We start from the raw sequence: 24,559 nt of genomic DNA, 5'->3' as shown, positions 1-24,559 counted from the left end.
CCTGCATGGAATCCATATTGGACGCCGGAGAGTTAGCGCCGGCGTCCTTTTCACATGGGGGCCGCCATCTTCTTCCGGTTGAACCCGGAAGTGCTAATCACTTCCGGGTCGCGGCCATACTCTATGCACCCGCGCTGCCACCGGCATCAGCGCGGGTGCCGTCCACCTCCTCTCTCACTCCGGAGTTTACCTGTGCACTCCCGGGGAAATAGTGGAGCTCCGCGCCGCATGAGCGCTCGCCAAGGCGCAGCGCTCACCCTTCCTCGGCGCTTGGTCCCGCAGACGATCCAGGTGGATTTCCATGAGCCAGGAACCCCTGCAGTTCTGGCCTCATGGTGCCTGCCAGCAGAGGGGGGAAGCTGAGAAGAGGACCCCCGACGCTGCATCCAGCTCTGGAGCCCTTGCCGTCCTCACAGGTAAACTGCGCAAGCGGCATCCAGGCTAGGTATCCTCTTCTCCGTGGATTTCCCATAGGAACAGGAAACCAAAACTGTGGGAGCGAGGGGGACCGCCCCTTTTATCTCTCCGTAGGGTTTCCTGTTCCTAGGGGCGGATCCCCTCTCTCAGTGGGTGCTGTCGTGGCGAAGAGAAAAGGGGCGATTTGCACTTTTTTTTTTTTTACTGTATTTAATAGTCCCCATAGGTGACTTGAGGTTGCAATTGCCTGATTGCCTATACTTTACATCAGCAGTGCTATGTATAGAGAAAATCACAATCTGCTATGAACGCCAGCTAAATGCTGCCTTTCACAGGAGTATCTTAATGACAGGCACGGTGGGGTCTTCAGCAGACCCCCGGCTGTCACAGCAACCCATCGGCACCCCGTGATCGCATCGATGGGCGCAGGGAATGATGCACTCTTCCTGTCCATGTGTGTTAAATGCCATTGTCAGTGATTAACAATGACATTTAGCTCCGCTCCACCCGCACCTGTTAGGGGCACATAATGGCTGATTAACTCAGACTGGAAAGACATGGGCTTGGCAGTCCGCATCAAAGGCAGGGACATGACATATGACGAAACAGTATGTCATATGTAGTGCAGGGGTTAATGAAAATTGCCATTGTGAAAACCAAAAATTGCGTCAGTCCCAAAATGTTTGCTCACAAGGGTGGGCTTAAATGATACGAGGAAGATCAGCAGCTGCAAAGACACACAAGGGATTTTATTGCATTTCTGCAGGAGAAACGCATGTAATCTGCATGAGTAGCAATAAAGTTTTAGCAAAGTGACAGGAAGTATCCAAAACAAAACAGCTTTATTTAAAACAGGACATACCAAAAACAGACAGACTGCAGCTGACAAAAATGCATGCAATAAAACACAAGTAACAAGTGCCGAACATCTGCAGCATCAAACACTCACCATGGGATTGTAGCAGAAAGGACTTGTCCGACAATGACATATAACTAGTGATGTGCGAGCGTGCCCTGATAAGGTGTTATATTAGCATGCTCGGGTGCCAAGAGTGTCTTCGGCGTGCTTGACTATGCTCGAGACCCGTGCCAGCATGTCTCACGGCTGTTTGACAGACACACGCGGAGGCCTAACAAACAGGAAATCCCTACATGCGTTGCTGCTGTCTAACAGCCCTGAGACATGGCGGCGCGGGGTCTCGAGCATAATATTCGAGCACGCTGGAGACACTCTTAGCACCTCAGCATGCTAATATAACACCTTATCTGAGCATGCTAGCTTCTCCCTAGTTATTACTGATGCTGCCTCTCGGAATATGGCTGCACAAAAAAAGAAATATTATTCAGTAACATACCGCCACAAGAGAAATAATGCACAAAAACGAGAAGGACAACACATATGTACCTCACACCACCACAAAGCAGACAGCTTCACCAAAAATAAGGCCTCATACAGCTACAGAGGGGAAAATGATCGCTTTGTCCCCAAGGCGAAAAAAACCGCAGTGCCCTGAAGGGGTTAATAATACGGTCCTCAGCCGCTGCTACACCTCATGGGAAGAATCAGGGAGATGAGATGTAAAACATTCCAGGTGATGCTGGCCCCTCCATTAGGGCCACAGTGCAAGAGCGTACACCTCACAGCTGCTGCAGAACCTCTCTGACAGGCGCACGTTAGTAAAGTAAGCCTTATCAAGGAGGCAATGTATTCAGGAACAACATACCCTAGACTTGCTGCAAAACATACTGACGTATAATGTCTGCCTCTACTCAACGAGGTTCTGCAGCAGCTGCAGTGAGCATTTCACTCACACCCCGGCACCTGCGGCCTTGTGTTGTCAGATCTTGAGGTGCCAACACCGCCTGCAGACGACGTACTGGGGTATGGCAGGTACAGAGGCGAGCTGCCCACGCGTGTACCCCCGGTCACCGGCGACCGCATCACTTCCTTCCATGTAGGGGCATGTCACTTTCTCCAGAGACACTCTCTTCCCCCTCACATACCTCTCCAGACTCTGGGCTCCTCCTTCAAGGGGCCGTCCATCTCTCTCTTCCTGATTTTTGCAGGCAAAGTAAGAAAGCAAAAGCTACCGAAAGGCAAGAAAGTCCGGGGGACAGGCGGCCAGGACTGGCGAGGACCGGGAGGGGGTGTCAACATGGCGCTGGTTACCCTGCAGCTTTCTTCTCTAGAGGACGTGGCCGGCCCCACACCTGTCCAGGTAATACCACGGCGAATGCCAATACGTGTCGTCATAGCGCATGCATGTGTCCATACATGTCACGGGGTTCCTGGGGAGACTGCGAATGAGGATATATTCGTGTAAGATACTGTATATATAACTATACTATGTACATGTGTATATGTAATACAGATGACAGGGTGCTGGGGATGTGTATGAGCGTCTAGAGATGTGAAATACTGCATATATAACTATACCATATACGTGTGTGTGTGTGTGTGTGTATATATATATATATATATATATATATATATATATATATATATATATATATATAATACAGGGATGTGTATGAGGTTCTAGATATGTAATATACTGCATATATAACTATACTATATACATGTGTATATATGATACAGGTGACTAGGTGCTGGGGGTGTGTATGAGGGTCCCCAGATATGTAATATACTGCATATATAACTATACTATATTATTATTATTTATTTATATAGCACCATTGATTTCATGGTGCTGTACATGAGAAGGGGATATATACAAACTACAGATATCATTACAGTAAGCAAACTAACAATACAGAGGGGCGAGGACCCTGCCCTTGCGGGCTTACATTCTACAGGATGGTGGGGATGGAGACAATAGGTTAAGGGTATTGGTGAGGCGGTAGCTTCGGTGGTGGTGAAGAAGCAGCAGGGTCAGTGCAGGCTGTAGGCTTTCCTGAAGAGGTGGGTTTTCAGGTTCTGTCTGAAGGATCCGAATGTGGTTGATAGTCGGACGTGTTGGGGCAAAGAATTCCAGAGGATGGGGGATAATCGAGAGAAGTCTTGGAGGCGGTTGTGTGAGGAGCGAATAAGTGTGGAGGAGAGAATGATGTCTTGGGAGGACCGGAGATTACGTGAGGGAAGATATCGGGAGATTAGTTCAGAGATATATGGAGGAGACAGGTTATGGATGGTTTGTATGTCAGTATTAGTAATTTAAACTGGATACGCTGAGGAAATGGGAGCCAGTGAAGAGATTTGCAGACGGGGGAAGCGGAGGAGTAGCGAGGAGAATGATGAATTAGTTGGGCAGCGGAGTTAAGGATGGACTGGAGAGATGTAAGGGAGGCCACAGAAAAGGATGTTACAGTAGTCAAGGTGGGAGATGATGAGGGCATGCACAAGAATTTTAGTAGATTGACGTTGAGGAAAGGACGGATTCTGGAGATATTTTTGAGCTGGAGGCGACAGGAGGTGGAAAGAGCTTGGATGTGCGGTTTGAAGGACAGGGCAAAGTCAAGGGTTACTCCGAGGCAGCGGACTTCCGGTACGGGGGAAAGCGTGATGTCCTTTACTGCGATAGATAGGTCAGGTAAGGAAGATCTGAGATGGAGGAAAGATGATGAATTCAGATTTGTCCTTATTGAGTTTGAGGAAGCGAGAGGAGAAGAAGGAGGATATGGCTGATAGACACTCCAGGATTCTGCAGAGCAGGGAGGTGACGTCTGGGCCTTGCGAAAGCATTCGGCCCCCTGGAACTTTTCAACCTTTTCCCACATATAATGCTTCAAACATAAAGATACCAAATTAAAATTTTTGTTGAAGAATCAACAACAAGTGGAACACAATTGTGAAGTTGAGTGAAATGTATTGGTTATTTTTGTGGAAATTCAAAGACTGAAAAGTAGGGGTGTGCAATATTATTCGGCCCCTTTATTTTCAGTGCAGCAAACTCACTCCAGAAGTTCATTGTGGATCTCTGAATGATCCAATGTTGTCCTAAATGCCTAATGATGATAAATATAATCCACCTGTGTGTAATCAAGTCTCCGTATAAATGCACCTGCTCTGTGATAGTCTCAGGGTTCTGTTTGAAGCACAGCGAGCATCATGAAGACCAAGGAACACAACAGGCAGGTCCGTGATACTGTTGTGGAGAAGTTTAAAGCTGGATTTGGATACAAAATGATTTCCAAAACTTTAAACATCCCAAGGAGTACTGTGCAAACGAACATATTGAAATGGAAGGAGTATCATACCACTGCAAATCTACCAAGACCCGGCCGTCCCTCTAAACTTTCATCTCAAACAAGGAGAAGACTGATCAGAGATGCAGCCAAGAGGCCCATGATCACTCTGGATGAACTGCAGAGATCTACAGCTGAGGTGGGACAGTCTGTCCATCTGGCCTTTATGGAAGAGTGGCACGAAGAAAGACGTTTCTCAAAGATATCCATAAAAAATGTCGTTTAACCCCTTAAGCCCCAAGGGTGGTTTGCATGTTAATGACCAGGCCAATTTTTACAACTCTGACCACTGTCCCTTTATGAGGTTATAACTCTGGAATGTTTCAACGGATCCTGATGATTCTGATTGTTTTCTCGTGACATATTGTACTTCATGATAGTAGTAAAATTTCTTCGATAAGACTTGCGTTTTATTTGTGAAAAAAATGGAAATTTGGCGAAAATTTTGAAAATTTTTCAATTCTCCAACTTTGAATATTTATGCAATTAAATCACAGAGATATGTCACACAAAATACTTAATAAGTAACATTTCCCACATGTCTACTTTACATCAGCACAATTTTGGAACCAACATTTTTTTTTCTTAGGGAGTTATAAGGGTTAAAAGTTGACCAGCAATCTCTCTTTTTTACAACACTTTTTTTTTTTTTTTTTTTTTTTTTAGGGACCACATCTCATTTGAAGTCATTTTGAGGGGTCTATATGATAGAAAATAACCAAGTGTGACACCATTCTAAAAACTGCACCCCTCAAGGTGCTCAAAACCACATTCAAGACGTTTATTAACCCTTCAGGTGCTTCACAGGAATTTTTGGAATGTTTAAATAAAAAATGAACATTTAATTTTTTTCACACAAAATTTACTTCAGCTCCAATTTGATTTATTTTACCAAGGGTAACAGGAGAAAATGACCCCAAAAGTTGTTGTACAATTTGTCCTGACTGCGCCAATACCCCATATGTGGGGGTAAACCACTGTTTGGGCGCATGGCAGAGCCCCGAAGGGAAGGAGCGCTATTTGACTTTTCAATGCAAAATTGACTGGAATTGAGATGGGACGCCATGTTGCGTTTGGAGAGCTCCTGATGTTCCTAAACATTGAAAATATCCCACAAATGACACCATTTTGGAAAGTAGACCCCCTAAGGAACTTATCTAGATGTGTTGTGAGAGCTTTGAACCCCCAAGTGTTTCACTACAGTTTATAACGCAGAGCCGTGAAAATATAAATTATTTTTTTCCCACAAAAATTATTTTTTAGCCCCCAGTTTTGTATTTTCCCAAGGGTAACAGGAGAAATTGGACCCCAAAAGTTGTTGTCCAATTTTTCCTGAGTTCGCCAATACCCCATATGTGGGTTGAGCACTTTGACCCATTAAGTGATTCACAGAAATTTATAATGTAGAGCCGTAAAAATAAAAAATCATATTTTTTCGCAAAAATGATATTTTCACCCCCAATTTTTTATTTTCCCAAGGGTAAGAGAAGAAATTGGACCCCAAAAGTTGTTCAATTTGTCCTGAGTACGCTGATACCCCTTTTGTGGGGGGAACCACCGTTTGGGCGCATGGCAGAGCTCGGAAGGGAAGGAGCGCCATTTGGAATGCAGACTTAGATGGTCTGCAGGCGTCACATTTGCAGAGCCCCTTATGTACCTAAACAGAAGAAACCCCCCCACAAGTGACCCCATATTAGAAACTAGACCCCCCCCCCAAGGAACTTATCTAGATGTGTTGTGAGAACTTTGAACCCCCAAGTGTTTCACTACAGTTTATAACGCAGAGCCGTGAAAATAAAAAAATCATATTTTTCCTACAAAAATTTGCTTTTTAGCCCCCCAAATTTTTATTTTCCCAACGGTAACAAGGGAAATTGGACCCCAAACGTTGTTGTCCAATTTGTCCTGAGTACGCTGATACCCCATATGTTGGGGTAAACCCCTGTTTGAGCACACGGGAGAGCTCGGAAGGGAAGGAGCACTGTTTTACTTTTTTAACGCAGAATTGGCTGGAATTGAGATCGGACGCCATGTCGCGTTTGGAGAGCCCTGATGTGCCTAAACAGTGGAAACTCCCCAATTGTAACTGAAACACTAGCCTTAATCCTAACCCTAGCCCTAACCCTAATGGGAAAATGGAAATAAATTCATTTTTTTAATTTTATTATTTTTCCATAACTAAGGGGGGTGATGAAGGGGAGTTTGATTTACTTTTATAGCGTTTTTTTAGCTGATTTTTATGATTGACAGCCGTCATACACTAAAAGACGCTTTTTATTGCAAAAAACAGTTTTAGCATCTCCCCATTGTGAGCGCTATAATTTTTCCATATTTTGGTCCACAGAGTCATGTGAGGTCTTGTTTTTTGCGGGACGAGTTGACGTTTTTATTGATAACATTTTCGGGCATGTGACATTTTTTTTATCACTTTTTATTCCGATTTTTGTGAGGCAGAATTACCAAAAACTAGCTATTCATGAATTTCTTTTGGGGGGGGGCGTTTATACCATTCCACGTTTGGTGAAATTGTTAAAGCAGTTTTATTGTTCGGGTCAGTACGATTACAACGATACCTCATTTATATCATTTTTTTAATGTTTTGGTGCTCCATCTCATACATCCATCTCTACAGCAAAGTTCCTCCAGGCAAAAAAGATCAAGGCGCTCAAGGACTGGCCAGCCCAGTCACCAGACATGAACATCATTGAGCATGTTTGGGGTAGGATGAAAGAGGAAGCTTGGAAGACAAAATCAAAGAATCTAGATGAACTTTAGGAGGCATGTAAGATTGCATTCTTTGCTATTCCTGATGACTTCATTAATAAATTGCATGAATCATTGTTGAACCGCATGGATGCAGTCCTTCAAGCTCATGAAAGTCACACAAAATCTTAAATATAAATATGACTCTAATAGCACCACAACTTCATTCACCAATGTTATGCAACATATATTTTAAGTTAATTATTTGTTTGAATATCACATTACTTTCTGTGGGCGACAAAACTTGCCAAATCTGACCATTCTGTGTCCATTAACTGATCAATATTTCTGCATTGATGCCAATTTATTTTCTTAACCTAAACCACATTTCGGAGGGTTTCAGCTTTGAAAAGAATAATTTATACAACGAATGGATTAATTTAACGTCGTGTATATATATATATATATATATATATATATATATATATATATATATATATATATATATATATATACATATTGTAAGATTGCTCTTACTGAGTGTATTGGGGGACACTCGCTTGGCGCTGGATTCAAGCACACGGGCACGGTTTTTTCAAACAAAGCAGTCCATGCGGTTTATTAAGCCTCATAAACCATCATGAGCAGTCCATTTGCACACACTGAACCAGGACATCACATTAAGTTTCAGATCCTTAGACTGTGGTAACTAAACACGCTGGTCCTCACTGACCAGTTGCCGTGGGTTACCACACATATCATGATACAAGCACCAACAGTCTGTGGAGGTACCTTACGGGAGCTCCTACTCCACCTGCTGTCTCCTTGTCAGTCCACTGGGAAAGCTGCCTCACTGGAATCACCAACTTGCCTTTGCAGCATATCTTAGTCAGTCCAGACCCACCGGAGGATGATGGCTTCCCCAAGTTTCACTGTGCGCTGCTCAGGGATCCGGTCCTACTCCCAGGACCTCCCACGCTGCTCAGGGATCCGGTCCAACTCCCAGGACCTCCCAACACCAGCATGTGCTTTCCAGGAAGCCTCCTCCCAGGTCTTCCAATGCAAGAACTTACACAGGGACATGTGACCCACACCCTGGCCACATTATGTACCTCGTAACCACACCCCATAGGTGAGGTATATCACATGGGCTGATCACGTGATCATGACATCACTGCAGGTCCTCAAAATACCCACACTGCCAAATGGGAAAAAAGGATACAGTGAGTGCCCTCACCCAGTGGGGAGGTATGTGGGTAGCCAGACCCTCCCATCTCTCATAGCTACCCGCAACCCGAACCCAGGTGCACTAAATGACATCTTCAGTGCTTACGTGCTCTAAAGACAAGATACTCCGGGTTGCATCTCAGGGAGCATCCTTCCCTGTGACACATACCTCCCATTAACCACAATGCCGGACACTGTCTCACTATCACATCCATGCATACAACTGCCATGGATTCTCACGGCCTCAATACGCCTCTGTGCGCATACTGAGGAGACCATGCAGCGCCCCCTACCTGTTACAGGGGTCACTGCACCACAATATATATATATATAATTACAGGTGACCGGGTACTGGGGATGTGTATGAGGCTATGTAATATACTGCATATATAACTATCTATATATATAATTGTCTAAGGGGTACTTCCGTCTTTCTGTCTGCAACTTCCGTAACGGAAATCCCGCGTCGCTGATTGGTCTCGCCAGCTGCCTGCCATGGCTGCCGCAACCAATCAGCGACGGGCACAGTCCGATTAGTCCCTCCCTACTCCCCTGCAGTCAGTGCCCAGCGCCCGCTCCATACTCCCCTCCAGTCACCGCTCACACAGGGTTAATGCCAGCAGTAACGGACCGCGTTATGCCACAGGTAACGCACTCCGTTACCGCTGCTATTAACCCTGTGTGTCCCCAACTTTTTACTATTGATGCTGCGTATGCAGCATCAATAGTAAAAAGATCTAATGTTACAAATCATCATAATAAAACAAAAAAGGTTATTCTCACCTTCCGACGTTGCGCCCTGTCCTCGCCAGTACAAGCGTCAGGTTCCGGTGCCAAGGATGCTATGCGAGATGGACCTGCCATGACGTCACGGTCTTGTGACCGCGACATCATCACAGGTCCTGCGTTCATACCAACCCTGGGACCGGAAGCTGCCACGTGCACCTCATACAGGCGCAAGGACTTCAAGGGGCCTTCGGAAGGTGAGTATATGTTTATTTGTTATTTTAAGTCTTTTTTTACCCACGCATATAGTGCCCACATTGCTACATACTACGTGGGCTGTGTTACATACTGCGTGAGCTCTGTTATATACTACATCTCTGTGCTGTATACTATGTAGCTGGGTAATATACAACGTGACTGTGCAATATACAACGTGACTGTCCAATATACTACGCGACTGTGCAATATACTACGTGCTCTGTGTTATATACTACGTCGACTGTGTAATATACTACGTGGCTCTGTTATATACTACGTGGCTGTGCAATATACTACGTAGCTATGCAATATACTACGTGCCTCTACAATATACTACGTGGCTATGTTATATACTACATGGCTCTGCTACATACTACGTCGCTGACCAATATACTACATAGCTGTGCAATACACTACATGACTGTGTTATATACTCCGTGGTTGTGCAATATACAACGTGACTGTGCAATATACAACGTGACTGTCCAATATACTAAGTGCCTGTCTAATATACTACGTGCTCTGTGTTATATACTACGTAGCTGTGCAATATACTATGTGTCTGTGTCGGTTCTGTTATATACTACGTCGACTGTGCAATATACTACGTGTCTCTGTTATATACTACGTGGCTGTGCAATATACTACATAGCTATGCAATATACTACGTGCCTCTACAATGTACTACGTGGCTATGTTATATACTTCGTGGCTCTGCTATATACTACGTCGCTGACCAATATATTACATAGCTGTGCAATACACTACGTAGCTGTGCAATACACTACATGACTGTTATATACTACGTGGCTGTGCAATATACTACGTGCCTGTGCAATATACTACGTGGCTCTACAATATGCTGCGTGGCTATGTTATATACTACGTGGCTCTGCTATATACTATGTGGCTGACCAATATACTACATACCTGTCTAATACACTACGTAGCTCTGTTATATACTACGTAGCTCTGTTATATACTACGTAGCTCTGTTATATACTACGTCGGTTGCGTTATATACTACGTCACTGTGCAATATAGTACGTAGCCTGTGCTATACACTCACTGGCCACTTTATTAGGTACACCTGTCCAACTTCTTGTTAACACTTAATTTCTAATCAGCCAATCACATGGCGGCAACTCAGTGCATTTAGGCATGTAGACATGGTCAAGACAATCTCCTGCAGTTCAAACCGAGCATCAGTATGGGGAAGAAAGGTGATTTGAGTGCCTTTGAACGTGGCATGGTTGTTGGTGCCAGAAGGGCTGGTCTGAGTATTTCAGAAACTGCTGATCTACTGGGATTTTCACGCACAACCATCTCTAGGGTTTACAGAGAATGGTCCGAAAAAGAAAAAAAATCCAGTGAGCGGCAGTTCTGTGGGCGGAAATGCCTTGTTGATGCCAGAGGTCAGAGGAGAATGGGCAGACTGGTTCGAGCTGATAGAAAGGCAACAGTGACTCAAATCGCCACCCGTTACAACCAAGGTAGGCCTAAGAGCATCTCTGAACGCACAGTGCGTCGAACTTTGAGGCAGATGGGCTACAGCAGCAGAAGACCACACCGGGTACCACTCCTTTCAGCTAAGAACAGGAAACTGAGGCTACAATTTGTACAAGCTCATCGAAATTGGACAGTAGAAGATTGGAAAAACGTTGCTTGGTCTGATGAGTCTCGATTTCTGCTGCGACATTCGGATGGTAGGGTCAGAATTTGGCGTAAACAACATGAAAGCATGGATCCATCCTGCCTTGTATGGAGCATCTTTGGGATGTGCAGCCGACAAATCTGCGGCAACTGTGTGATGCCATCATGTCAATATGGACCAAAATCTCGGAGGAATGCTTCCAGCACCTTGTTGAATCTATGCCACGAAGAATTGAGGCAGTTCTGAAGGCAAAAGGGGGTCCAACCCGTTACTAGCATGGTGTACCTAATAAAGTGGCCGGTGAGTGTATACTACCTACATATTCTAGAATACCCGATACGTTAGAATCAGGCCACCACCTAGTACTATATACATGTGTATATATGATACAGGTGACAGGGTACTGGGGATGTGTATGAGGTTCTAGATATTTAATATACTGCATATATAACTATACTATATACATGTGTATATATGATACAGGTGACAGGGTGCTGAGGATGTGTATGAGGGTCACCAGATATGTAATATACTGCATATATAACTATACTATATACATGTGTATATATGATACAGGTGACAGGGTGCTGAGGATGTGTATGAGGGTCACCAGATATGTAATATACTGCATATATAACTATACTATATACATGTGTATATATGATACAGGTGACAGGGTACTGTGGATTCGTATGAGGTACTAGATATGTAATATACTGCATGTATAACTATACTATATGCATGTGTATATATGATACAGGTGACAGGGTACTGGGGGGTGTGTGTGAGGGTCTAGACATGTGAAATACTGAATATATAACTACTATATACGCGTGTGTGTGTGTGTGTGTATATGTGTGTATATATATGTATGTATATATATATATATATATATATATATATATATATATATATATATATATACATACACACATACGGGTGACAGGGTGCTGGAGATGTGTATGAGGTTTTAGATATGTAATATACTGCATATATAACTATACTATATACATGTGTATATATGATACAGAGGTGACAGGGTACTGGGGATGTGTATGAGGTTCTAGATATGTAATATACTGCATATATAACTATACTATATACATGTGTATATTTGATACAGGTGACAGGGTACTGGGGATGTGTATGAGGTTCTAGATATGTAATATACTGCATATATATCTATACTATATACATATGTATATATGATACAGATGACAGGGTACTGGGGATGTGTATGAGGTTCTAGATATGTAATATACTGCATATATAGCTGTACTATATACATGTGTATATATGATACAGGTGACAAGGGTGCTGGGGATGTGTATGAGGGTCACCAGATATGTAATATACTGCATATCTACTATATAATTGTCTAAGGGTCACTTCCGTCTGTCTTTCTTTCTGTCTGTCTGTCACGGATATTCATTGGTCACGGCCTCTGTCTGTCATGGAATCCAAGTCGCTGATTGGTCGTGGCAAAACACCCACGACCATGGCCACGACCAATCAGCGACGGGCACAGTCCGGCGGCAAAATGGCCGCTCTTTCCACCCCGCATTTAGTGCCCGCTCCATACTCCCCTCCACTCAGCCCTCACACAGGGTTAATGCCAGCGTTACCGGAGCGCGGTGTAACACACTCCGGTTATGCAGCTATTAACCCTTGTGACCAAATTTTTACTATTGATGCTGCATATGCAGCATCAATAGTAAAAAGATCTAATGTTACAAATAAGAATAAGAAAAAAAAAAAGGTTATCACCCTCCGACGTGGCGCGGTGTCCTCGGCAGTGCAAGCGGCAGGTTCCGGTGCCAAGGATGTTATGCGAGAAGGACCTGCCATGACATCACGGTCATCACAGGGCCTGCGCGAGAAGGACCTGCTATGACGTCACGGTCATGTGACCGCGACGTCATCACGGATCCTGCGCTCATACCAGCCCTGGAACCGGAAGCTGCCACGTGCACCGTACACAGGCGCCAGGACTTCAACGGCACTTCGGAAGGTGAGTATATGTTTATTTTTTATTTAACGTCACTGGGCAATATACTACGTGGCTGGGCAGTATACTACGTGGATGGGCAATATACTACGTGGCTGGGCAATATACTACGTGGCTGGGTAATATACTACGTCGCTGGGCAATATACTACGTGGCTGGGCAATATACTACGTCACTGGGCAATATACTACATGGCTGTGCAATATACTACGTCACTGGGCAATATACTACGTGACTGGGCAATATACTACGTCACTGGGCAATATACTACATGGCTGTGCAATATACTACGTGGCTGGGCAATATACTACGTGGCTGGGCAATATACTACGTCACTGGGCAATATACTACGTGGCTGGGCAATATACTACGTCACTGGGCAATATACTACGTCACTGGGCAATATACTACATGGCTGTGCAATATACTACGTGGCTGTGCAATATACTACGTGGCTGTGCAATATACTACGTGGCTGTGCAATATACTACGTGGCTGTGCAATATACTACGTGGCTGTGCAATATACTACGTGGCTGTGCAATATACTACGTCACTGGGCAATATACTACGTGGCTGGGCAATATACTACGTGGCTGGGCAATAAACTATGTGGGCTGTGCAATAAACTACGTGGGCTGTGCAATATACTACGTGGACATGCATATTCTAGAATACCCGATGCGTTAGAATCTGGCCACCATCTAGTATAATTATAATAGTATAGTATAATAGTATAATATAATAACCCCAAGGGTCGTCCTCATCCAGGTTCCAGCCCGGTGTCCTGAGTGCCCACTCCAACTGGGGTAAGCACACTCTGCACAGCTTATTATTAAGCGACTGTTTGTTGCTCCACTACAGTTATTATATAGTGTGTCCCGCGGCTCTATACAACATTATCCGCTGTTGTTTGCAGACTAAATTACTATTTGGGCACCGTTCACCGTGGGGGACCCTGTTTCCACCTTCCGTCCTTATGCACCTTGCATGTATTTGTATATGTTCCATATTTATAAAGTTTATGTGTATTTCCACATTTTTGTAGATTTAATAAATTTTGATACCCATTATACTCCTTTGTCCTCCTCATTCTTATTTTCAGTGGTCCAAGGTGTTGTTTTCAGATGAAAGTAAATTTAGCATTTCATTTGGAAATCACGGTCCCAGAGTCTGGAGGATGAGACGTACACAACCCAACTTGCTTGAGGTGTAGTGTGAAGTTTCCACAATCAGTGATGGTTTGGGGAGCCATGTCATCTGCTGGTGTAGGTCCACTGTGTTTTATCAAGACCAAAATCAGTGCAGCCGTCTACCAGGAAATTTTAGAGCACTTCATGCTTCCCTCTGCCGACAAGCTTTTTGGAGATGGAAATTGCACTCTCCAGCAGCACTTGGCACCTGTCCACACTGCCAAAAGAACCAATACCTGGTTTAAAAACAACAGTATCACTGTGCTTGGCCAGAAAATTTACCTGACCTTAACACTATAGAGAATCTATGGGGTATTGTCAAGAGGAAGATGAGAGACACCAGACCCAACAATGCAGATGAGCTGAAGGCTGCAATCAAAGCAATCTGGGCTTCCATAACACCTGAGCAGTGCCACAGGCTGATCGCCTCCATGCCATGATACATTGATGCAGTAATTGATGCCAAAGGATCCCCAACCAAGTAATGAGTGCATTTACTGAACATACATTTCAGAAGTGCAACATTTCGGATTTTAAAATCATTTTTCAAGCTGGTGTTATAAAGTATTCTAATTTACTGAGATAGTGACTTTTTGGTTTTCATTGGCTGTAAGCCATAATCATCAACATTAACAGAAATAAACACTTGAAATAAATGACTGTTTGTAATCACTCTACTTTTTGCATTGAAGAACTGAAATAAAATAACTTTTGATGATATTCTAATTTTGCAAGAAGCACCTGTATAACTATACTATATACATGTGTATATAATACAGGAATACAGGTAGCAGGGTGCTGGGGATGTGTATGAGGGTCTAGACATGAAATACTGCATACATAAATATACTATATACATGTGTATATACGATACAGGTAACAGGATGCTGGGGGATGTGTATCAGGGCCTAGATAATATCAAATTTTTTATTTATATAGCAAACACTTTACCTTATAGAGGGGACTTGTACAGACAATAGACATTACAGCATAACAATAAACACAGATCAAAACAGATACCAAGAGGAGTGAGGGCCCTGCTCGCAAGCTTACAAACTATGAGGAAAAAGGGGAGACACGAGAGGTGGATGGTAACAATTGCTTAGTTGTTCAGACCAGCCATAGTGTAAGAATAGGGTGTTCATGTAAAGCTGCATGAACCGGTTATCGGCCTAAGTATGTAACAGTACAGATACAAAGGGCTATTAAATGCATAAAGCGCATGAGAACATGATGTGAGGAACCTGATTATGGTTTAAGTTTTTTGAATGGGCCACACAGGGATACTTAGGTTAATGCGTTGAGGTGGTAGGCCAGTCTGAACAAATGCTTTTTTAGGACACAATTAAAACTGTGGGGATTGGGGATTAATCGTATTAACCTGGGTAGTGCATTCTGAAGAATTGGCGCAGCACGAGAAAAGTCTTGGAGACGGGAGTGGGAGGTTCTGATCATTGAGGATGTTAACCTCAGGTCATTAGCAGAATGGAGAGCACAGGTAGGGTGGTAGGCTGAGACCAGGGAGGAGATGTAGGGTGGTGCTGAGCCATGGAGTGCTTTGTGGATGAGGGCAATAAGTTTGTACTGGATTCTGGAGTGGATGGGTAACCAGTGTAATGACTGGCACAAGGTAGAGGCATAACGATTGGTGAGGAATATGATCCTGGCTGCAGCATTCAGGACCGATTGGAGAGGGGAGAGTTTGGTAAGAGGGAGGCCGATTACCGATTAGTAGAGAGTTACAGTAGTCCAGATGAGAATGAATAAGAGAAACAGTAAGCGTTTTTACAGAGTCGAAAATAAGAAAAGGTCTAATTCTAAAAATGTTTTTGAGGTGCGGATAACAAGAGCTAGCCAGTGATGGGATGGGGGGGGTGAATGAAAGTTCGGAATCAAGTTTGACCCCAAGGCAGCGGGCATGTTGCTTGGAAGTAATGGTGGAACCACACACACACTTTTCAGTTTTTGAATTTCCACAAAAATGCATTTCATTCAACTTCACAATTGTGTTCCACTTTTTGTTGATTCTTCACCAAAAATTTACATTTGGTATCTTTATGTTTGAAGCATGATATGTGGGAAAAGGTTGAAAAGTTCCAAGGGGCAGAAGAATGTCACAGAACTGGAAGAATGGATGAAAATCCATCACACAACAATTGAAAGACTCTTGGCTGGCTTCAAAATGCAATTACAAGCTGTGATACTTTTAACAGGGGGTGCTACTAGGTACTAACGATGCAGGGTGCCCAAACATTTCCAATTTTTAAAATGTAGAAAATTATACATATATAATTTTCTACATTTTATATATAGTACAGACTAAAAGTTTGGACACACCTTCTCATTTAAAGATTTTTCTGTATTTTCATGACTATGAAAATTGTACATTCACACTGAAGGCATCAAAACTATGAATTAACCCATGTGGAGTTATATACTTAACAAAAAAGTGTGAAGCAACTGAAATGATGTCTTATATTCTAGGTTCTTCAAAGTAGCCACCTTTTGCTTTGATGACTGCTTTGCACACTCTTGGCATTCTCTTGATTAGCTTCAAGAGGTAGTCACTAGGAATGGTTTTCAATTCACAGGTGTGCTCTGTCAGGTTTAATAAGTGGGATTTTTTGCCTTATAAAGGAGGTTGGGACCATCAGTTGTGTTGTGCAGAAGTCTGGTGGATACACAGCTGAAAGTCCTACTGAATAGACTGTTAGAGTTTGTATTATGGCAAGAAAAAAGCAGCTAAGTAAAGAAAAACGAGTGGCCATCGTTACTTTAAGAAATGAAGGTCATTCAGTCTGAAAAATTGGGCAAACTTTGAAAGTGTCCCCAAGTGCAGTGGCAAAAACCATCAAGTGCTACAAAGAAACTGGCTCACATGAGGACCGCCCCAGGAAAGGAAGATCAAGAGTCACCTCTGCTTCTGAGGATAAGTTTATCCGAGTCACCAGCCTCAGAAATCGCAGGTTAACAGCAGCTCAAATTAGAGACTAGGTCAATGCCACACAGAGTTCTAACAGCAGACACATCTCTACAACAACTGTTAGGCGGAGACTTTGTGCAGCAGGCCTTCATGGTAAAATAGCTTCTAGGAAACCACTGCTAAGGACAGGCAACAAGCAGAAGGACTTGTTTGGGCTAAAGAACACAAGAAATGGATATTAGACTAGTGAAAATCTGTGCTTTGGTCTGATGAGTCCATTTTTGAAATCTTTGGTTCCAACCACCGTGTCTTTGTGCGACGCAGAAAAGGTGAACGGATGAACTCTACATGCCTGGTTCCCATAGTGAAGCATGGAGAAGGAGGTGTGATGGTGTGGGGGTGCTTCGCTGGTGACACTGTTGGGGATTTATTAAAAATTGAAGGCATACTGAACCAGCATGGCTACCACAGCATCTTGCAGCGGCATGCTTTTCCATCCGGTTTGCGTTTAGTTGGACCATCATTCATTTTTCAACAGGACAATGACCCCAAACACACCTCCAGGCTGTGTAAGGGCTATTTGACCAAAAAGGAGAGTGATGGGTTCCACAGTCACCAGACCTGAACCCAATCGAGATGGTTTGGGGTGAGTTGGACCGCAGAGTGAAGGCAAAAGGGCCAACAAGTGCTAAGCATCTCTGGGAACTCCTTGAAGATTGTTGGAAGACCATTCCCGGTGACTACCTCTTGAAGCTCATCAAGAGAATGCCAAGAGTGTGCAAAGCAGTCATCAAAGCAAAAGGTGGCTACTTTGAAGAACCTAGAATATAAGACATAATTTCAGTTGTTTCACACTTTTTTGTTAAGTATATAATTCCACATGTGTTAATTCATAGTTTTGATGCCTCAGGTGTGAATGTACAATTTTCATAGTCATGAAAATACCGAAAAATCTTTAAATGAGAAGGTGTGTCCAAACGTTTGGTCTGTACTGTATATATGTATAATGTCTAAGGGGTACTTCCGTCTGTCTGTCCCGGATATTCATTGGTTGCGGCCTCTGTCTGTCATGGAATCCAAGTCGCTGATTGGTCTCGCCAGCTGCCTGTCATGGCTGCCGCGATCAATTAGCGATGGCTACAGTCCGATTAGTCCCTCCCTACTCCCCTGCAGTCAGTGCCCGCTCCATACTCCCCGCAGTCACCGCTCACACAGGGTTAATGCCAGCGGTAACGGTCAGCGTTATGCCACGGGTAACTCACTCCTTTACCTCCGCTATTAACCCTGTGTGGCCAAGTTTTTACTATTGATGCTGCCTATGCAACGTCAATAGTAAAAACATCTAATGTTAAAAATAATTTAAAAAAATAAAAAATCATTATATACTCACCTTCCGCCGCCTTTCCCGCTCCTCGCGACGCTCCGGTGACCGCTCCATGCAAGCGGCAGGTTCCGGTGGCAAGCACGGTATGCGAGAAGGACCTGCCATGACGTCAGCACCCGGTGCACCCGGGCAAGTGCCGGGGCCCTGACAAGACAGGGGGGCCCACTCACGCAGTCATAGATCCATCTGGCCGCTTTAACCCTTTCTACCCTTTCAATTTGCGCTGCCTGGCACAAGCATCTTCTCAGTCAGTGCAGGGCCAGGCACATAGGGGTTAAGGACACAGCCAGCGTGACATTGTGGGCGGAGAGTTCTCCTGCTCTGCTGCTCTCCTGGCTGCATGCAGTGCTGAACTAATCAGGCACAGGCAGATTCCGGACTGGAGGAGCTGCTACCGGCACCTGAGTGAGTGCCATGCTATCGTTGTATGTTCTGACAGTCTGGGTGACCTGGGGCGGCCATGGGCTGGGCGGCTGCAGCTGACATATATATATATATACACTACAGCTGCCCAGCCCAGGCTGGGGGCCTGGGCTGGGCGGCTGTTGAAGTATATACACCGCACAGTACCTCTCCCCTGTATATATACACTGCACAGTACCTCTCCCCTGTATATATACACCGCACAGTACCTCTCCCCTGTATATATACACCGTACAGTACCTCTCCCCTGTATATATACACCGCACAGTACCTCTCCCCTGTATATATACACCGCACAGTACCTCTCCCCTGTATATATACACCGCACAGTACCTCTCCCCTGTATATATACACCGCACAGTACCTCTCCCCTGTGTATATACACCGCACAGTACCTCTCCCCTGTATATATACACTGCACAGTACCACTCCCCTGTATATATACACTGTACAGTACCACTCCTCTGTATATATACACTGCACAGTACCTCTCCCCTGTATATATACACCGCACAGTACCTCTCCCCTGTATATATACACTGCACAGTACCTCTCCCCTGTATATATACACCGCACAGTACCTCTCCCCTGTATATATACACCGCACAGTACCTCTCCCCTGTATATATACACCGCACAGTACCTCTCCCCTGTATATATACACCGCACAGTACCTCTCCCCTGTATATATACACCGCACAGTACCTCTCCCCTGTATATATATACTCCGCACAGTACCTCTCCCCTGTATATATACACCGCACAGTACCTCTCCCCTGTATATATACACTGCACAGTACTATTCCTCCTGTCCTGTATATATACACTGCAGAATTTACAATAGCTATCACTCATGTAAGGCTACGTTCACATTTGCGTTGTGCGCCGCAGCGTCGGCGACGCAACGCACAACGCAAATGTGAATGCATGCACAACGCAGCGTTTTGTGACGCATGCGTCCTTTTTTTGCTTGATTTTGGACGCACAAAAAATGCAACTTGCTGCGTCCTGTGCGCCCTGACGCATGCACCGCATTGACGCATGCGTCACGAAACGCAAGTGCAACGCATGTCCATGCGCCCCATGTTAAATATAGGGGTGCATGACGCATGCATCGCCGCAGCGGCGCCCAAAGCTAATGTGAACGTAGCCTAAGAAGTGAAATCTGGCATTGTACTCTACCTATATTTCTCTGCTGTATCTGGGCATCATGAATTGTGGTATGTGTTAAAGGGGGGGGGGCCCACTGAGACTCTTTCGCCCGGGGCCCTCAAAAACCTGGAGCCGGCAGATCCTGCGCTCATACCAACCCTGGGACCGGAAGCTGCCGCGTGCACCGCACACAGGCGACAGAACTACAATGGGCCCTCGGAAGGTGAGTATATGTTTATTTCTTATTTTTTAACCTGTGACATACGTGGCTGGGCAATATACTACGTGACTGGCCAATATACTATGTGACTGGGCAATATACTACGTGGCTCTGTGCTGTATACTAGGTCGCTGTGCAATACACTACGTGGCTCTGTGCTGTATACTATGTCACTGGGCAATATACTATGTGGCTGGGCAATATATTACGTCACTGGGCAATATACTACGTGGCTGGGCAATATACTACATGGATGGGCAATATACTACGTGGTTGGGCAATATACTACGTGGCTGGGCAATATACTACGTGGGCTGTGCAATATACTACGTGGACATGCATATTCTAGAATACCCAATGCGTTAGAATCAGGCCACCATCTAGTATATGTATAATCTCTTGGTCTTCCAGACCTTATCTTGGCCTCCACTGTTCCTCTTAACGGCCATTTCTTAATTACATTTCGAACGGAGGAAAGGGCAACTTGAAAGCGCTTTGCTATCTTTTAGCCTTCTCCTGCTTTGTAGGCCCCGACCATTTTCATTTTCAGAGTGCTAGGTAGCTGCTTAGAAGAATCCATGGCTGCTGTTTTTTGGCACAAGGTTAGAGGAGGCTGGGTTTTTAGAAAGCTGGGAAATTTGTATCACCTGACATTTCCTAACGATGATGGTGAACCAGCCATAAGGCTAACAGGCTAATTAGCTTTAACTAAGGTTTCAAACCTTATCTGAACACACAAATCTACAAGAATGCCCACATTTTTCCATCGGACCATTTTCCTGTTGCAATTTTTAAAATGTTATGTGTTTTGCCTAAAATACAAAACAAATGTCCCATCTTTAACTTTAGCCCTTTTAAAGTTAATTTCATCTTCAATTTGCTTAACTGTTCACAATAACAGTACCGTATTTTTCATACTATAAGACGTACTTTTATTCCTCCAAAATTTTGCTGTGGCGGGTGAGTGGATTGCAGGATGCTGCAGCTGACGCATGTGCCCACTGTTAACGAAAATAAATTTTCACTGCTTCCCACGCCCATAGTCCTTCCTACCTCTATGCACTGAAGCCAGGGCTGAGAGATGGGAGGAACTATGAGTGTGGAGTTCAGTGAATATTCATTCTCTTTAATACCGGACACACTTGGCCACAGTCTCTGGCTTCCTTCAGCGGCTGGGCGATCATGTGTGCATGCCATTAAAGAGCATGAATATTCACTGCTCCCCATACCCATGGGAGCAAAGAGCAGTGAATATTCATTCTCTTTAATAGTGGGCACATGTGATCGCACAGCTGCTGCAGGAAGCCAGCTTCTGCTTCTAACAGTGTGCCTCCTATTAAAGTAAATATTTACTGTTCTCCATTCCCATAGTGCCAGGTGTGGAAAGCAGTGAATATTCCGGCAGGTGACCTCAGCATATGTGGGCGCATGGCAGTGATGTCATGCTTTGTTCACACACTGAAATCAGTTGCTGGCATCATTCAGAACAGGATGGCGGGCTGCAAGGGAGCCGAGGGAAGATAAGTACAATCATTTGGATTGGGATGAGTAGGCCACGTGCACCAGGATGGGGATGTGGTGTGGAGGGCTGGAGGCCACGTGCACCAGAATGGGGATGAGGGGGCCACGATCACCAGGATGGGGGATATTAGTGTAGAACTGGGGAACATTACTCCTATAACAGTGTCAGCAGTAGAACCCCCCCCTCCCCATAAGTTAAACGTGACCACTTTTTTGCTTAATTTTTTTTTCTATTTTCCGCCTCTAAAACCTAGATGCGTCTTATAGTCCAAAAAGTACGGTAATTTTGACTAAGGGTGCCCAAACCTTTACATGCCACTACAGTGATGATTTAAAGTTTGTGAACCCTTCAGAATTTTCCTTATTCGTGCATAAAAATTGCCTAAAACTACATCAGATATGCAGACAAGTCTTACAACAAAATAGAGAATCACATCAAACAAATTATTGAAAAATATTAGACTTTGTCACTTTTTACATGAGGAAAATGATCCAATATCACATGTCTGAGTGGTTAAAGAATGTGAACCGGTACTTTACATGTCTGGTTTGATCTCCTTGTGCAGCAATAACTGCATCTGAATGTTTCCTGTAATTGTTCATCAGTCCTGCACATTAATGGCTTGGCGGAATTTTAGCCCACTCTTTACTTTCAAAAAAAAAAAAAAAACAGCTTCACCTTTATGTTTGTGGTTTATTCCCATTAACTGCTCACAACAGGTACTCCCATAATATTTCAGACCTGTAACTTGGCAGTTCTTAAACTTTAGCTTATTTCTGTTATAACCCCTTCTCAACACAACGTACTCGTACGGAAATTTTTAACTTTGTGATAAAACAACAGTTTAGTTGTAAATATGTCATTATTCATTCTTCACCGCCTAATGGTGTAAAATTTTGTGACATACCTTTGATTTTAATATGCTCACTGCACCTCTAGATGAACTCATTTATTGATGAGTGTAGTTTGTAAAATAGGGTTACTTATGAGGGTTCTCTGCTGTTCTTGTAACTCGGAGGCTCTGTCAATGTGACATTGCACCTTCAAATCATTCTGGCAAAATCTGATCTCTAATATGGCGCTTCTTCCCTTCTGAGCTTTGCACTGTGCTTCAAAAGTAGTTTCAACCACATATGGGGTACTGAAATGAAATTGCACAACAATCACATTATTAGGTAATTGGCATACTATGGAGAATACAAACATTACCATTTGTTACACAATTTCCATTAGCCCTTTTGAAAAGTAAAAACTTGGGACCAAAGCAACATTTTAGTTGAAAAACTGGTAATTTTTCATTTTCTTGTCCCAATGTTATAAAATTCAGTTAAACCACCTGTGGGTTCAATATGCTCACCAGACACCTTGTTGAATTCCTTGAGGGATGTAGTTTCCAAAATGGGATCAATTCTTGTGGTTTTTACTGTTTTGGCACATCTGGGGCTCAGGAAATGCAACATGGTGTCCGCAATCTATTCCAGACAAAATTGTGCTCCAAAATTCAAATGGCGCTCCTTTCCTTCCGAGCTCTTCTATGTCCCAAAAGAGTAGTTTCTGACCACATATGGGGTATCATCGTGCTCAAGAGCAATGACACAGCATATTTTGGGGTCCATTTTCTCCTGTTGCCCTTGTGAAAATGAAAATTTGAGTTAAGGCAACATTATTTTGTGGAAAATAACACATTTTTTATTATTCTTCCCACTTTCTTTTAATCTCGGTAAAGCATCTGTAGAGCTAATTTCCTAAATGTGGTTTAGAATACCTTGAAGGCTGCATTTTTTAAAATGGGGTCACTTTTTGGTCTATTTGATATAGACCCCTAAAAGTCACTTCAAATGTGAAGTGGTCCCTAATAAATGCGTTTTTGCAAATTTTGTTGGAAAAATGAATATGCTAATTGTCTCTTCAGAGAGGAAGAGGGCTTGAACTCTAGTGCCACGAGCCTTGAAATGAGACTTAGGATAAATGCCAAACCAGAATCTCAATTTGCAAACATGGTGTTTTGGAGTATTGCCCCTAGTCAGTGCAAAGTACGAGATCCAATTTGGCTATGGTAATACCCCGAAACACTGTCTGCAAATTGGGATTCTGGTTTGGCTTTTATCTAAAGTCATATTGCAAGGCTTGTTAAAGGGTCGATATTGACTTGTAGGGTTGCTACTTCCATTAGGTGGAACTATAGTTCAAGTCCCCTTCCTCTCTGAAGAGATAATTTGCATTTTAATTTACCAGAGAAGCATGCAAAGGGTTTGAAGTCTTTTCATACTGGTATGCCAGACCTGGCTTGTCACTCTCCACAAGGAGAACACTTACCTGATGGAAAAATGAAAAATTGCTGCTAAACTTGTAACCCTTCTACATTTCTAACAAAAAAAATTGTTAAAAAAATTATGCTGATGTACTTAATAATTTTAGTAGTGTGACCCCCCCCCCCCCCCCCCCGTGTTAAATAAGCATTCCCATCAAAGTTTTTATCCTCTTAGTATATTGAAACCATCATATAAAATGGCCCTGTGTACTGTGAGGGGTTGACTCACTCAG

General features: G+C 43.7%; 1 protein-coding gene across 1 annotated transcript in view; it reads left to right on the top strand.

Annotated features, from left to right (window-relative positions):
- The first annotated feature begins 2,258 nt into the window (after positions 1-2,258).
- Positions 2,259-24,559, top strand: part of SSH3 (slingshot protein phosphatase 3) — a 154,048-nt gene continuing 131,747 nt past the window's right edge. The window contains exon 1 of the mRNA XM_077250850.1: positions 2,259-2,636. Within this exon, the coding sequence (XP_077106965.1) occupies positions 2,574-2,636 (63 nt within the window). The 5' untranslated portion in view covers positions 2,259-2,573. The remainder of the gene's footprint in view (positions 2,637-24,559) is intronic.

Source organism: Ranitomeya variabilis, chromosome 4 (assembly GCF_051348905.1).
Source record: "Ranitomeya variabilis isolate aRanVar5 chromosome 4, aRanVar5.hap1, whole genome shotgun sequence".
Taxonomy (NCBI): Eukaryota; Metazoa; Chordata; class Amphibia; order Anura; family Dendrobatidae; genus Ranitomeya; species Ranitomeya variabilis.
This window is presented reverse-complemented; position numbering and strand designations above follow the sequence as displayed.